This window comes from Cryptotermes secundus, unplaced genomic scaffold (assembly GCF_002891405.2).
Source record: "Cryptotermes secundus unplaced genomic scaffold, Csec_1.0 scaffold251, whole genome shotgun sequence".
In the NCBI taxonomy this organism is placed as follows: Eukaryota; Metazoa; Arthropoda; class Insecta; order Blattodea; family Kalotermitidae; genus Cryptotermes; species Cryptotermes secundus.
Genome location: NW_019744108.1, coordinates 2,293 through 19,947, shown reverse-complemented (window position 1 = coordinate 19,947; position 17,655 = coordinate 2,293). Strand labels below are relative to the sequence as shown.

Genomic DNA, 17,655 nt, shown 5'->3' with positions numbered 1-17,655 from the left:
TGTAGTCCACACAGAAACGGAGCTCCCCATTCTTTTTCCGGACCAAAACGACCGGGGACGACTAAGGGCTGTCCGATTCTTCTATAACACCCTGTCCTCGCGTGTTTTCGAGAATTTCCTTCACTTCCGCTTGTTTTTCCAGGGGTTCCCTCCTCGGTGGCTGTCGAATTGGCCGGGCTTCTCCCGTGTCTATGCGGTGATATACTCTGTTTGTCCTTCCATAATCTTCGTTGTCTTGTGCGAAGATATCGGCGTACTCGGACACGAGATCCTCTAACTCTTGAAATTACGAGTTACCAGCATTTGCAGTGTAGAATTTGTGATACTGCCAATGGCAGTAATTGTGAATCTGTAAACTGTGTGATTGTATGAGGGAATGTGAAATAAAATTCGCTATATTCAGTACGACGTGAAGTTATTTGTCGCGTTATACATCCAACACGTGACAATTGGTGTCAGGGTTTGTAAAGTGTGGAAACCCGTAACATTGTTATAATTAATTGTAGCCGAGATTTGTAGGTTGTTAAATAAACCAATTAACGATCTCTACGGCGTATTCAGTAACGAAACACGTCACAATATTATAAATGTAGCAAATCTTAAATCTTTAGAAACAAGAGTAATCCTATAGAATTGTTGTGTTGACGGCCCCAGTACCCTTAAGAAATCAAAGTTGCTTGTTGAAACTAAGAAAAAATTTAATGGGGGAAATTCATTCTACCATTCTTTTTCGAATATTTAACATTCTGATTTCTTATTTAAAACTCCCGATATAAAAATATACAAAATGTTACTTCTTTATGTGTGCATGTGTGTGTCTCTGAGATTTCATCTCTGCATTTCGAAATGTGCAGATATTGGGACAGGAGACGTCGAGTAGCTTAGCTATGATAGGATAATATCGAAACTAATTTTGAATTAATATCAATTTCTAATATTTTTAACTGCTTTACAGTAGGGCCCAAATAGATAAAAGCGTAAAACAAAGATCAAATTTTGGTTTCTAAAAATGGCTCAATTTTTGTGATCAGTTTAATAACTATAAACTACATCGTGGAGTTTAGCATTCAGAAAATATCTTGAGTTCGTGTCTTACGTCTTTGCCATACACTTTATAGGGGAATTAAAATTACTCACCACTAAATGCCAACCAAATTTTCGTTGCTTGACCAGTCGATCTGTTACTACTGATTTAACTTTAACTGAAGAAAACCGTACATCAATACGACAGCTGGAGTTTAGGATTCGCCCATATTCCTCTCTCGGTGCACTGTCGGATCGGTTGGAACTATTTTATTTCGCGCTATCTAAAAGTCGTATTAATGTGCCTCGAGTCAGCAAAAACCGCAATGTATACCTCCTCGGTTGATTGAACTCACTTCGTTAAACCTCAAAGGCTCAAAGGCAGTCCAATAGTCCAATACGTAACTGCGTATTTGAGTAGATGACGTCCAGCTGGCTAGACGTGTTCTGATATCCGCTACCTGCTACACAAACTCGAAGAAGTATTTAAGGTAAGTTTCTCTTAGGACACTTAGCGATATTTTAAATTTAATATTAGACAGCACATGGGCAATCATGGAGATTTAAATAACGTTTAAATTAAAATAATTATTTATTTATTTGTTTACCCAACAGCCCAAAAACCAATTATAGTGTAAGAGGGAGCAAAATAAGGAAACACACTAGCAACAAAAAAAAAGGCAAAATAATTTTATTTGAAATAGTTCAATTCTATTTCTCAATTCTTTGTTTATTTACGTTCTTACTTGTCAGCTCAAAGTCAAATTATAAAGTAAGCATGAGCAAAGAGACGAACAAAGTAAACAACTTTTCACAAACAAAAAACAAAAACAATGCAATGTATGTCATTTAGCCGGCATCAATTCCAGAAATATACACATGTATTAAACTTGAAGAGAATTAATATTTTAATAATTACCGGTAATAATGAAGAAAAAAATTATCAACTAATACTAAGAGACACAGATTTGGTTCCAGATACGTAAATGTCCCTGCAACCAACTTCATCGGATGAAGAAGAACAATCTTTTGCTCGAGGAGCAAAAAAAGAACATCGAAAATACTCTGCTTTATCGAGCAGGAGCTGGAGGACCAAGAGTTTCCAAAAGAGGGCAGATTTTGAATCCAAGGTAAACTTGATTAAGTATCATTGTATCTAGCAGAAGCATGTGTGCAATTTTACCTGCTCTAGAGCATACGAAATATTGAAATGTACACGGGGAAAGAAACTATTGAGACAGGGGCTTCGTGTTTATCCTGCATGCCTTTAGTTCGTTAATATAAGAGAAAAGAATTCAAATTGAGACTGAGTAAAGCAAGAAAGGACACTGCTCCGGGACAAATAAGAGAATCGAAGAAATAATTTGCCATACTGCGAAGTCTGTATATAAATACCAGTAATGAAAGTAAGTCCTACGGAATAGCGGGTTCCTATCAACAAAGTTTCGAGGGTCCAATTGGCCTTTCTCCTTTAGGTATATGCCTGCATAAATTAATGCTATGTCCAATAATTACGATGATATAGCCAGCTGTTTCTACTGTTTTATCTTTATTATTTAAGCTAAATGTGTTTTATTCAATTCTAATTCTTGCATCCATAATTTGGTGTTTTAGTATATATCTATTCCACCATATTTGTGGTAATTTCCTCTCTGCACTTCATATACTTTGTTGTTTCTCTGTCAGTGTCCATATTACAATGCTCCATATTGATGGTGGAATGGCAGTAATTTTATAAAGTTTATCCTGCTTATCTTCTACTTCTTATTGGTATCACACTTTTTATTGTCGCAGTTTACAAGCCGGAAGGTCGAGGGTTCAAGTCCCGATGAGGTCATTGGATTTTTTTCAATTGACCTAATCCTTCCGGCCACACTAGGCCCCGGGGGTTTACTCAGCCTCTAACAGAAATGAGTACCAGGAATTAATTAAATAATTTTCCTGGGAAGTGAAGCGCGGCCGGCGCGTAAAGCTGACAACCTTACCGCCATCTCTGAGCCAATTGTCTAGATAATGTGGGACCCTCAACGTCTCACAAACCTATGGGCCTTCACGGCCTGTTACAGGGATAGCTTTACTTTTACTTACTTTATTTGATTAAATTAATTTTAACCATAAATCTTTATTCTAAGATAGAAATATTATATGTTAAATAATATGTGCTGAAGGATGTGTAATGTATAAAAATAAAATCGAAATAAGAGAAAATACAATACTTCTTACACGATGCGTAGTTCCGTTAATATTATATCTCCATATAAAATTTCACATACGCAGCCCGGGCGGCTCCTTGTACATCATCATCATAAATTTCAAAGCTAAATCAGATTTTGTACAATAACCCTTTTTGTGTTTTACATTCTGTAGCGATAATTGCCTATTTTTAATGACCTAAATTTGTTCCGCTTTTTGCCGTCTATCTCACCTTCAGACGGCAAGAAGTGGAACACAAGGCCAGATCCACACAGGGCAGCGGGATGGGGCAATTTATTATTATAATGATGTGATCGATCTACTTACAACATTTAACAATTATTCGACGCTACACAGTCTCTACAGTGACAGCGTCGTTAAACAGCAGGCTTCAAGTAAAATAATGACAGCTGAGTAGCACCGTTGCCGCTCCTGTCTCGGGTGTTAAAGTGACCACCGTGTTGTCATTGCCAATTGAAGGAAACTGGAAAATAGGAAGTTGAAGTGGTCTCAAATAACATAAATTCCGTGAATATCTGCCAATTGGTCTAAACGTTTCAGGCAGAGGGGACAGGGGACACGAAGGGAACATATTAAACACATAAGTGTTTAAATACAAAATATTACATTAAATTAATGAAAACACTCCGATACAGAATTTTTTAAAATGTAATTAAATTATAATCAGTGGCACTTTGCTTCCTTCGGCGTTGTATACTTGCCACTTTCAGAGTTTCCGTTTCAGCAAGTAAGCCATTAAAATTTATGTATCACGTTATTCGACTTCCTGCAACGAGTAACAGAAGACTTCATATGTGGAGGCCACGTCTGCTCATCCGTCCACCGATGATGTAAATCAGCTCCTAAAGTCTGGACAGCTTGGTTTCAGATTCATCATTGGACGCTTTCACTAAAAGATGCTGAGCAATTCCAATTTTCACCCATATTAACCAGTAAAATAGCTTACTGCACGTAAGGTCATATGTAAACCTTTCCGTGTTTGTCATATATCGTTAATAGAATTCTCGTAGACTTAGACGTGTTACGTACGTTCATTTTGAATTTTCAGAAATATACAGGATATTATTAAGTATGCTTGCATAAGGCAATAGGCCGTGCCATGACTCAGGAGATCAGTCGCCGACTTCCCACCGCGGCGGACCAGGTTGGAGCCCAGGTCACATCATGTGGTATTTTTGGTACACAAAGAGGCACTGGGGCAGGTTTTCTCTGAGTACTTCGGTTTCCCCTGGTAATTCTCATTCCACCGATTGCTCCACACTCATCATCTATCATCCGGGACTTGTACAATAGGCCAAATAATGACCAATGAACCAAGTGGACTCAGTGTCACACTGTCTCAAGAAACTAAAATAAATAAGGCTTAATTTGTCTTTTCTTATGTAATTTGCTGTAATTCTCTTTCTCCATTTTGCTCTTAAAATGTGGAACCTGCGTTTTTCACTGAGATATTTTTGGAATATCTCTTCTAAATGGAAAAATAAAAAGAGTAGAGATGGCCCAAGGTAGGTAAAGTATATATTAAATATAATTTCTGGATAGAAACCGGGATTACTTAATAGGTATAGCGACTGGCCACGTACTGGACGACCGAGGGGTCGGAGTTAAAAGTCCCGGTAGCGTCAAGAATTTTCTCTTCTCCACGTCATCCAGACCGGCTCTGGTGTTCACCAAACCTCTTATCGACTGGGTGCCGTAGGCTCTTTCCCCGGTGGTAAAGCGGACATAGCGTGAAGCTGACCACTCCCCGCCAGCTAGTGCCGAGATCAGGAGAATGTGGATATATACGTCCACTCCCCCTTAAGCCTTCGTAGCATAGTGCTCAATTAGTTAAGTCAAGGGACGACTTTACAACTTTACTATTGGGACAATATACCAAACAAATGACATATTATGAAAACGAGAATATATTATAGAAGAAAAATGAAAGAAATCGATTCGTGAACAGAACAGCAATGATCAGGCCAGAGGCTTCACTTTAACGAGATCTGCTCATCAAGTAAAAATGTCCCTCTGCCAGATGTGCTTTAGCCGCTAATGTAGTTTGCACGGATATTGAGGTACTTCGATTCTTCGTCATCTTAAAATATTGTAACGTGTATTAAGTTAGATTCTAAAGCGTTCTGACGATAGTGGATGACACATAAAATTACTGAGTTTTTGGACTTTTTCCATCTACCGGAATTCTAGGTAATAGGGTACACGACGTTTTGGAAACTGGATATTTTTCGTCTTCAGGTGAGAAAGGAAGAAGCCTCTTCAGTTGGGTCCCTTAGAAAGAGCTAATCTTAATCACAATCGTCCAGTGATTTCTTTCTCACCTGAAGATGGAAACACATCCAGGTTCAAAAACTGGTCCTCTATTATCTAGAACTCCGGGAGATGGAGAAAGTCAAAAACCCAGTAATTCTGTGTGCATCGGGCTGCTGTACGTGACTTATGAGACGGATTTTGGATGTGATGATTGACTCTATTGAGCCTTACATATTCACAACTCGGGATTACAAGCAGTAGAGCGCTATCGCTGTTCTGCACACTTTCTAGTTCACCGTCACACAAGCACTAATGTTCTCCGTCTTCACTAGCCGTATCCAAGCAATGAATTTGTAACAGTCTCCTATTTTGCACTACCTAATAAATTTTTTCCATTTATTCTAAATCACATTCGGCTGAAAATTCCAGAACTCCACATCAACTCCCTCAAATGCACTCTTCTTCAGCGGAATTCCCTCAACTTCTTACAACAACTCACTGCTCCCTTGGAACTTCTCATTATATATCCTCGAGGCGGATCCAATGGAAAACGTCTTCTTCTATTATCCCGTATTATTTTAGATGTGTTTACTAATCTGCTGCCTAGTAACAGACGTCCTATTTTTGGCGCGCGTTGGCTCCCTTGGGAATGTGTTTACCGAGTTGTTGCCTAGCAATTGGTCTCGGCACGGACAAGAGAGAAAACAGTTACGTGATAGGTACTGCTGTTGCCTGACGCCTTGTTCGCCGATAGCCTAACAACGCTGTCGGGAGTTGTTTACTGTTGCATAGCAACCGCGTCATCCCTTGGTCACGTCACCACGGGAGGTGGCGGGGTGTTGACGGGCCTATAACCGTAGCAGCGGCAAAGCTCCAAAGGTGTTACGTCACCGCTGGCGGGGAAGGGCGTGTCCTGCGTAGCGAAAATACGTCACAGTATTACATGTTGGTATATTTAAAACAAATTGTTTCATTCGGTCATATTTTGTGTTAGCCATGATACTTCCGACCGCCTCTGTGGTCTAGTATTCAGATCCAGAGAACCCGGGTTCGATTCCCGGTGCTTCCAGTTTTTCTGAGAAGTAGTGGATCTGGAACGGGATCCACTCAACCTCGTGATGATAATTGACGAGCTACTTCAAGGTAATAGCGGCTCCGATATAGAAAACCGAGATTAACGGCCGCGGGTATCCGTTGCGCTGACCATGTGACAATCTCTCTCTGTAAAAGTTGGCATTAACTTCGCCAACAAGCGGCAGTCGCTCTGTCGGTATAGTTCGCTTGCAGACTACAGGCTACGGGGTTTTGTTTGCATGGTTCTTCCAGCCATTAAAATATTACGTTCATTGTACTTGTATATTCTTAAGTATTTGCCTCCTGTTGTGTATACAGATTGAGGGATCTTCTGACATCATATAACACGTTTGTATCTGTTATACTACCAGAATCAAAATTATTGTGACAGCATAAATCCCTAAAAGTAGATATACATATTTTATTGTACTCTATTATTAATTATAAGTGCGATTTGTGTTAATGAAAAAACAATTATTAATTAAATTATATAAACTGCAAATTGAAATCATTCTACAAAAACGAATAATCTTCAAGTTCAGAAGCACAACTCAAGGTGCACTAAATAAAGTGCTATATCACATAAATCTTGCATTTTCATTGATTCATTGCAGACAGTAATTTGGAATACGTATATGTAGGCCATAAATTAATCCTATTAAACATAACGTATAAATCACGATATACATGATAAAAGATAGTCCCTGAAGGTAACAAGAAAATAATGTTTAATTATATGAAATATGATATATATTTAATTGACCGAAATATTAAGGAATTTTAATATACGATTAAGCGATAGATCTCTGATAACATTACGATTAAGGTACAGTGTGTTCCGTTTAACACTCCCCCCACATTTCAATTAATAACTGCGACAAATTGTGATAAAATATTCATTACAATTAACACTAGATGAATGAAAAACTCGAAGAACTTTATATCCTCTTTTCTTTGTTGAAGCTACAGCATCTGGCCGCGTATATCTTGACATGTTAGAACAGTTCCTGTATCCCCGGGTAGCCAATCTGCAGCCTAACATAATCTTCCAACAAGATGAAGACCCCCACATTCGGGTTTGGATGTCCCGAGGTCCCCCAATTCCACCTTCCAAGATCGCTGGACTGGAAGTGGAGGACAAATTCAGTGGCCACCACGTTCACCGGGCCTCACTCCACTCGATTTCTTCCTCTGGGGTTAGGAGAAGTACTGCGTGTTCGTGACTGCAGTAAATGACCTCCCAGATTTACGAGCCTGCATCCGTGAAACGATTGCGACTGCACCAATGGACATGTTAGAAAGAACATGGCAAGAAATTGAACACAGATTGCATATTGTTTGTGCTACAAATGGTGCTCATGTAGAAGTTTATAAGTGTGTCAAATAAAGCTTTTGAGTTCTTCTTCTTCCTGTAGCTTCATTTGCCTAACATTCATAAAGGGGATTGACAAAAATATGGAAACACCTCGTGAAATACATGCTTGAATTGAAATGTTTATATTAGGGACGTTTGTAGGTCACGCTGTCGTATCTGCCCAACATCACTGCCTGTACAACTTCCGCAAAACGTTGCAAGTTTCATATGTTGTCGAGACAGTGTTCTGTGCAATTTTAGTGCATCACGTCACAGCTAACAGAATTCGAACGCGTGAAAATTGTTGGAGCCCATTTGGTGGGTGCTTCCACAAACAAGGTAGCTGAGTTTTTTGGTGTTTCGCGAGGCAAAGTATCCAAGAATATGACCCCACACAAGAGGACTGAAAAAACCGTATCCGATAAACACCAGCGTGGACGGAAATGTATGTTGTATGATCGAGAGAGACGAATATTGCATAGGATTTTGACGTAAAATAAGAAGACTACAGCTTCAAAAGAGACTGCTGAACTGAATGTTACGCTTACAAACCCTGTCAGCACCAAAACAGTACGAAGGCAACTCCACAAACAGGGTATTTCTGGACGAGTTGTAATTCCAAAGCCACTCATCAGTGATCAAAATGCCACTAAGAGCGCAGTGTGATACCGAAGTCATAAAACCTGGACTATGGAGCAATGGAAGACGGTCATTTTGTCGGATGAGTCCACCTTCACATTGTTTCCGACTTCTGGCCATGTTTACCTCTGGAGAACGCCATCCCAAACTTGCGATCAAGATTGTTTGCTGCCAAGAGTGAAACATGTCGGGGGTCCGATCATGGTATGGCAGCCATATAGTGGTATTCTGTCGGACCCATTATTATCCTGCAAGGTCACGTCACTGCCAACGATTATGTGACCATTTTAGGCCACCAGGTCCATCCCATGTTGCAAACATTGTTCCCTAATGATGATGCCGTTTACCTAACTCACATCGTCCAGGACTGGTTTTCTGAGAAAGAAGATTAAGTGTCCCACCTGCCATGGCCCCCACAATCGCCAGGTATCAATATTATTGAGCCTTTGTGGTCTGTTTTGGAGAGCAATCTGCGTGTGTCGCTATCCATCTCCATCATCGATAACGAACTTACAATATTTTTCAGGAAGAATTGTACAAGATTCCCTTGCAAATCATACAGGACCTCTATTTATCCATTCCAAGTAGACTGCAAGCACTTTTGCAAGCCAGAGGTTGTTCTACACCATATTAATCACGGTAATGTGTTTTGTGTTGGGTGTTTCCATATTTTTGTCCACCCCTGTACATTCTGTTAAATGATCTGATATAACGTGGGAGATTTGAATAGAACATTCTGCATAATAGTAATCATTTCAACGCTGATAATTCATTCGTGGATCACAGTTAGGGGAACACCCTTAGCAAATTAGTACAACTTGAAATTTTAACATTAGTCATGATGTCAGTCAAAATTACCGTCGTATCCTAATGAGTCTGTTTCTATTTCAAATTTCAGATTTCTTTTTCAACATATACAATAAATNGGCAGGAATAAGTCCGCTGTTCTGTGCTATACGATGCCGCAATACCCAGCTGGTTAAAGTCCTTATAGAAAAAGGCGCCGATGTCAATGCAAAAATTGTGAATATGGATGGCATTACGCCATTGCATTCTGCAGTGTTGGTTAAAGATGTGGATATTTTTAAAATCTTACTCGAAAATGGAGCGGATTTCACAGCTTTCTGCAACTTCCGTAACCAGACAGTAATTCACTCAGCAGCAGCAGCTGGAAACTTAGAAATGTTCCTTACAATGGTTCGATATAATGCTGATATGTCTGTACAGACAAATAATGAAAAAGGGGATAGACCAATTCACTTGGCTGCCAGTATGGGCCATGTCTCTATCGTAGAATGGTTGATAGAGAATGGGATATCAATGGAAATTACAAATAAAGAGGGACATACACCTTTACATAGGGCTGCTTTTCGTGGGAAAATCCGTGTCGTAAAATTGTTATTAAAGAAGGGCGCGGATGTGAATATTCGCACTAAAAACAAGGAACGCAATACAGCACTACATCTGTCTGTGATTAGTGGACATGCTCAGTTAGTTAAGTTGTTCCTTCAAATGGGAGCGGAAATTGATGCTGAAGATGGAACTGATAATAAGTACACTGCGATGCACTACGCAGCACAAAGAAATGAGTTGCTTTGTCTGATCGAGCTGCAACGTTCTGGGGGCAACATATATATGAATGCGGATTCTAAGAATGGCGAGGCGCTAATAATTACAGCCGCAAAATATGATTCTGTGGACGTAGCGGAATGGTTACTGGACAGGGGAATCCATTTAGATATTCGGGGAAAGGGAGGACGGACTCCTCTTCATTATGCCGCATATAATGATAGTCGAATGGTAACCATATTACTCCTTGACAGAGGAGCTGACGTCCATTCACAAGACGATGAACTCAGGACACCCCTCTTCTGTGCAGTACTTAAACGGCATGCCGAAACAGCAGGGCTACTGCTATACGAAAGAGCCGATGCATACACCGAAAACATTGATCATTTAAACGCTTTTGACTGTGCAGCCATGGTAGGAGGATTACGATGTTTGAAGGTACTGTTGATTGGGAACACTGTGAAGTCCGGTGGAAACAAGTATGGAGATTTTCCAATTCATTTCGCAGCTGCGTACGGGCATCTGGACGTTGTTGACTGGTTAATTGACCGTGGATCAGCGGTGGATATCCGTAATAACATGGGAAGTACACCACTGATCAATGCTTCATGGGGTGGGCATTGTAATGTGGCCAGAATGCTTCTCGACAGAGGTGCAGATGTCAACGCTACAGTCGAAAAAGCAGATAACAGATCAGTTATTCACTCTGCATCATTCTCTGGGAATGCACAGCTGGTTGAACTTCTGTTAGAGAAAGGCGCTACTGTCAATGCACGTACCAGCACAAATAATCGTACACCGCTTCACTGGGCGGCTCAAGAAGGTCACCTGGATATAGTCAGGCTACTTATTAAGCACGGAGCAGATGCCACTGCCCAAGATATTTATGGACTGACTGCAGAGGGTGTTGCTTTTTCTAAAGGCCGTGCCGAAGTCGTGTCCTTCTTCTCATCTCTGAACCAGTGACACTCTTTAACTTCAGGAGAAATAATACAACCTATAAAACGTTTCATATTAATTATTTCCCCGAAACTTATTTAGTCGGTGCCTATCTTGGAAATTAATGAGTTTTCTGTCTACGTGTACATGTTCATTGTTATTTTCAAGTTAACTTAGAAAGGGATGCTCTTTATAATAATATTAAAATAATAATGTTTATATCACTGATAATGCCACATGTCACAGATCTGCAATGACTGCGGACAGGTTATAAAACCATATATATTGTAACGTGTCTGGAATCCAGAAGAGTCACTTCTATGGAAACGCTAGAACAGACCGTTGCATAGGAAACAACAATCGCTCTATTGTAGTTCTAACAGGAGTCTCCACGATTATAACAGAGGGTTCGTTTGCATAGCAGCGGCCGAGGTTATAAAACGGGGTTGAATGCATTCGAACAGTTAGTCTGGATCCAACCGCCGAAGAAGAGAGTCACGGATTATTCGCCAAAAAATCAGTCTGTTATAAGCCGCCGAAGAAGACAGTCCAGTATTGCCGAGATATTGTAAGCAGTGATTGTAACACTGCAAGAGCTGATGATTGTGAAGTGTGTGAGGTGAGCGAGAGGAATAAATCCGCTATATCAAACACGGCGTAAAATTCTTTGGAGCGTGACACACAAAACACGCTACAATATATTCTGTACCATTGTGCTATCAGTAGTATCATTTCTCCTGTTGCTATATTTCATTTTAGGTACAACTAATAATATAGTTTCAAATGCAGATATCTTATATCCACTTTAATTATTTTATTTTTTTTTTTTTTTATATATTCAAACCTATTGCAAATATTCAGAATTATGCCATTGCAATAGGATTTTGTATCGACGCATTGAAGCCGTCGACACAACAACGAAGTGGATGTTTTCATTTTAATAAAATCGATTAAAGTACATACAATATAATAAAGGTTTAATAAATTTTGTCACAATCAGTCAGCCACAGTGCAAGCCAGCAACATATATAAAGCTTAGTCATAATGCTTCAGACTAAGAAGATGTCGGGGTACAATATTCCCAGGACAGCCGGGTACTCCAGTTGTCTCCGATGAGGTGCAGATTTCGTAAACGGTTTTGTAAAGTAAACATTGAGGTATAGGGAGGAGGTGAACTGCTCTGCACTGAATCTGAGCTTATTATTAAGAAAATTATTTGTACTTAATTTTGGTTCAGTTACGTTACAATTATGCCAGAAATGTGCACCAGAAAATAGTATTAAAGCGAGAAAGCGTGTACGCAGGTATTCATGTATACATAAGAAATTGTGTGGAAGAAACATGTAAATGTGCGTGACTCTTGTGTGTTGTAGCGAACAAAGGAGTAGACAAAACTTCTCCCTTCCCATATATTCATTATGTCTTCATGCCCACACACATTTTATTTCTGTACCCTTCTTCGAAATTTGTTGCTACTTAAAACAGCAAAACGATTACTGCTTTGAAAGTTATGGGGTAAAACATTTACTAATAAGTACAATAGCGTTCATAGGAAACCATGGCGTAATTGTATAATGCATTGTATGGAAATACGTGATTCAAGTTTCATCATCATCAGTAATCTGTCAGACGACAGGTCCACAGTCTCTTCCAAAACAATTCCTCCACTTAATGCGATCTAGAGCTTTCTCCTTCAAATGATAGTATTCTCTTCTGTCCCCAAGGTCATCCAGCATCTTCTTACGTCTTCTTCCTCGTCTTCTTGTCACTTCTATCCGCCCCTCTATCTTTCCTTCAATAACTTCTTTTATAAGACAGTTCCTGCGTAAAACATGACCATTCCAATTAGCCTTCCGTTTTCTTATTTCGTGTAAGACATTCCTCTACTCACTGACTCTAATTAACACTTCCTTCATTTCTCACATAATCGATCCAAATGATCTTCTCCATCCTTCTCCAACACCACATTTCGAAACTTTCCAGATGTTTCTGATCTACTGCCCTAAGTGTCCATGTTTCTGCCTCATACAGAGCTATGCTCCAAATGTAGCATTTCACTAATTTCTTCCTCAAATTAAATCCAATTTGCTGGTAAAAAGATTCTTCTTCTTGCTTAATGCAGCTTTTGCCATGGCAATCCTGGATTTAATTTCACTAGTACACCTTCCATCATCTGTTAACAAGCTACCCAAATATTTAAAACATTTCACATTCTCCAGTTGTTTTTGGTCTATCTTTATTGTGACTGGGGTTGGTTGTCTCGAAATTTTCATTACTTTTGTTTTCTCCACATTCATTTCCATGCCATAGCACCTTCCAATTTCAATTAGTCTATCAATCATGCTCTGTAGCACAGTTTCTTCCTTAGCCATTAACACAAGGTCATCTGCATATTTCACAGTTTGAATAATTTGCCCTCCTACTTTGAAGTCTCCGAGCCCATCCAGAGCTTCCTTGGTAAGGCATTCGCTGTACAAGTTGAACAGAACTGATGATAAACAGCATCCTTGTCGAACTCCTCTTCCATTCTGCACACTTCTAATCTCTCCACTGTCCAGTCGTATTCTAACTTTCTGATCCATGTACAATTTGCTAATCAATCTTCTTTCATGCCAATCGATACCTGTTTCTTTCAGGATCTGCATTAATTTGGTCCAGTTTACCCGGTCAAATGCCTTCTGCCAGTCTATGAAGCAAACACACAGTTCTTCATCTATCTCCAAAGTTCGTTCCGCTATAATTCTCATCATCCCAATTGCATCCCTGGTTCCTTTTCCTCTTCTAAATCCAAACTGATCTTCTCCAAGTACATCCTCTATTTTCCTTTCAATTCTTCTTTTAAGTATCTTTGCTATTATCTTTGCTGTATGTGCAATAAGACTTATTGTGCGATGGTCGCTGCATTTTGTAGCTTTTGTCTTTTTCTTTAAGGCAATCATTGTAACTTCTGTAAAGTCCTTGGGCCACTCTCCACTTTCATATATGGTGTTCATTAGTTTTGTCAGTGTTTTCAAACCACCTTCTCCCAGTAACTTGAGCACATCTCCAGGTACATCATCATCTCCTGTAGCCTTTCCCTTCCTCATTTCCTTGATAGATTTTTCCACCTCACTTTATAAAATATGTGGTCCTTTCTCGTCTGTATCTACTTCTTCTTCCGGTTCAACTTCTAAGGTTTCTGGCCGATTAGGTCGATCATATAGTTCTGAAATATAATTTTCCCAAATTTTCAGCACTTGCCTCTGATCTACTATTCTATTCCCCTGGGAGTCTTCGATGCCAACATTTTGAATCCCATGATTCTCTTTCCATCCTAGTTCTTTTGTCTTCATGTACATCAAATCATAACGTCCTGTTCTTTGAAATTCTATAATCTCATTACATATCTTCTCAAGATATTCCTTTTTGGCCCTGTCCGTGGCTCTTTTCAATTCATTCCTCAGTCTCCTGTATTTCCTTCTGCCTTCTTCAATGTTGATATTCTTCCATTTCCTTCGATCCTCCATTTTACTCATTATCTCCTGTGAAACCCATGATTTTCTTGCTATCTTCTCAACTTTACCAACCAAATCACTGATAGTATCTAACATGCATTCTTTTATATTGTTCCACTGCACTTCAGCATTTCCGCTTTCTCCTTCAATTGCACCGAGTTTCTCTTCTAGGGTCTCCTGCACGCTTTGTCTTTGAGCATATAACTTCTCCAAATCTCATCTAGGTCTGCGTTTTTGAAATCTTATAATTTTCTTCAACCTGGTTCGGAACTTGGCAACCAGTAAGTAGTGGTCAGAGTCAATATCTGTCCCAGGAAGCGTCTTCACATCCTTCACACTGTTTCTGAATGGATGTTTCACAAGGATGTAGTCCAGTTGATGCCTCCTCCAATCCCCAGGTGCCTTCCATGTGTAAATTCTTCTCTTTGGCTTCTTGAACCAAGTGTTGGTGACAATCAGTCCATTTCGTTCACAAAAGTCAATAAGCATTTGACCCCTGTGATTCCGTCTTCCTAGTCCATGTGATACAATAATATTCTGATATGGTTCATCTCCAACAGTGCTATTCCAGTCTCCCAATATGATGCTCTTTGTGTCACCTCTTCCGTCTTCCTGAAGAATTTCTTCAAATGTGTCATACACTTTTTCTACTTCTTCGTCTTCATACTCTGATGTTGGAATGTACACTTGCATAATCAGTATATCTACCGGTTCCGCCTTTAACTTCAGAGCAATCATTCTGTCATTACAAACAATCTTCTTAACAACACTCCTCACTACACTTATATGCACCATTATTAACACACCTCTTTCAGCCCGTTCACCTCCGGAATAATTCACTGTATAATCACCACTTCCTATTTCACCTTGTCCTTTCACCGCACTTCGCTGACACCTAGAACAGACACTTCATTCTTCTTCATTTCCGTTTTCAAATTCTCGAATTTGCTTACTGGATTCAAGGTCCTTATATTCCATGTTACAATCTCGTAGCCATGATGTTTCTTCTGGTCTTCGCACTTTTTCTTGTTGTAACGCCTGCATGACATTTCCTCTAGAAACACTTCCCCCGGAGATCCGATTGGGGGAGTAGTTTACCTCAGGATTCTTTTGTCTCCAGAGGAAACATCTCGCATACATGGTGTCTCTGTTTTTGGAAAGATGCTATACAGGAAATGTGATAATATGGTAGTTTTTCCATTTGCTTTCCACATCGCAGTACAGCAGCCGCTCAAACCACTCTGGTCACGCCTGTTGCTATACGAACTTGAACCACCTCGAGCATCATTTGCACTGTGCTTCAAGTCGCTACTGATAACGCTGCTTCCGGCATCAGTTTTTGGTGTCTCTCTTCGTCTGATGCCTACCCTTTGACCTGTCCAGCAAGGGAGGCCCTACCAGTAGCTACGCAACCGCTGGTATAGCTCTCAGGGTCCTTGGCATATTCAAACCCCCTCACCACGATAAGGTGGAGACACCAACGAACACAGCAAAAAAGTAAAGCAATGTCATCAAAATAATATTTTATAGAAATATATTACTACAAACTAACGCGGTACAGAAAAAAATCTCTTTTAGAAAACTGCTAAAAATATATGCTGGAAAACGGGGTGCCTGTTTTCACCAGGCTCAATAATGGCATGACTCCCCTGAATTATTCTGCTGATAAAGTCAGGAGAGAAATGGCATTGCTGCTACTTGAAGCAGGAGCAGATGTCAATTGCAGTGATAAGAAGTTTGTAAGGCCCCTACATTGCGCAGCTTAAGGAGGAAAAGTGGATATTGTAGAAATACTGTGAACGCTAGGTTACATTTGTCGTATTCAAGTGGGTACAGGGAAGTGGCACAACTTCTTATCGAAAGTGGAGCGAATATTAATGCACGCACCAGAGCGGATGGACAAACGCCATTGCACTGTGCAGTTGAATTTCAACGCGATTTAGTAATTGAGATGATCACTCGTTACCTGGTAGATCTTAGCGTCAAAGATTGGCACGGTCATAGAGCTGCAAGCTTGGCGGCATATGGATGTTACTTTCATGCCTATCAGTTCATTAACATCACGTGCAGCGACAATATATGTCTATATATATATATATATATATATATACTAGTATGTGACGTTATCATTTCTCAATACATATATACATGTACAATAGGACACATTTTTCGAGGCAGAGGCAATGCTCTTTTTTAGACAATATCTGAACTGCGTTGAATATAAGTACATGCCCTTACTTTGATTTTAGTTCCTATTAAGTATAAATTCATGCCTTCAAATCTTATTAGATATGTCAAATATTTTCGTACAATAAATACGATTTTGTGAAGGACGTTTCTATTGTGTATTGTGCATGTATATACATATTGTCACGTGTTGGGTATATGACGCTACAAACAATTTCACGCCGCGAATTTATTGTACACTCGCTCTTACACTTATACAATTTACAGTGTCCCAATTACTGTCATCTTGTGTAGTCACTTCCTGGGTTCAACTGTTTTGAATCCATTCACTTGATACAACTTAACAGCAACTCGTGGCTGCTGGACTTCACCTAACCTCACCTCTTCGAAGGCTGGAAACCGAAGGCTAATGCTCAACTAACTCCGACGAATGCTAGACTTCCACTCTCCTCCTTAGTCCAAGTCCAAGTAACAATGCGACTGACGGTCAGTCAGTCAGTCAGTCAGTCTTGGTATCGAGCACCCTCCTGGGGCCCATGACAAGATATTCATTGCTTCTCGACTGTTACCGTCTTGTTTCTGTAGGGCGCCCTCTCTCACAAGAGGACGGGTCTGTCTTTTGCATATGCTGCTGGCCCTTGCCAGCGCAGTGTTTCTCGGGTCCTGGTCCCTTGGGATTTGCGACCATATTTTATTGTCTTACATTTCAGACTTCCCTTTTCGTCACCTCCTATGACTTGCAAGGTCCCGGTGAAGGTATTACACCCCTCCTCCACACGGGGTACTCCTCCTCCTTAGGCATTCCAGTTTCTCTTATAAACCTTCGGAAGGACAGCGGAAAACGCACCTCGCTTCCCTGTTGCGTAATCGCCGTGTTTACCGATTGCCTAGCACAGCCATGTCAAACAT

At 40.0% G+C, this 17,655-nt stretch overlaps 1 protein-coding gene and 1 long non-coding RNA gene across 2 annotated transcripts; both read left to right on the top strand.

Moving 5' to 3' along the window:
• Nucleotides 1-1,380: 1,380 nt before the first annotated feature.
• Nucleotides 1,381-9,482, top strand: LOC111874407. Its single transcript, XR_002844558.2, has 3 exons — nt 1,381-1,514; nt 2,002-2,153; nt 9,456-9,482. It is a non-coding gene; the product is annotated as an uncharacterized LOC111874407 (long non-coding RNA).
• A 7-nt stretch (nt 9,483-9,489) lies between these two features.
• LOC111874406 (ankyrin-2) lies at nt 9,490-11,369 on the top strand. The gene has a single exon (XM_023869899.2). It carries the CDS (start codon nt 9,587-9,589, stop codon nt 11,090-11,092), a length of 1,506 nt encoding a protein of 501 aa, XP_023725667.1. The 5' UTR covers nt 9,490-9,586; the 3' UTR covers nt 11,093-11,369.
• Nucleotides 11,370-17,655: the final 6,286 nt, after the last annotated feature.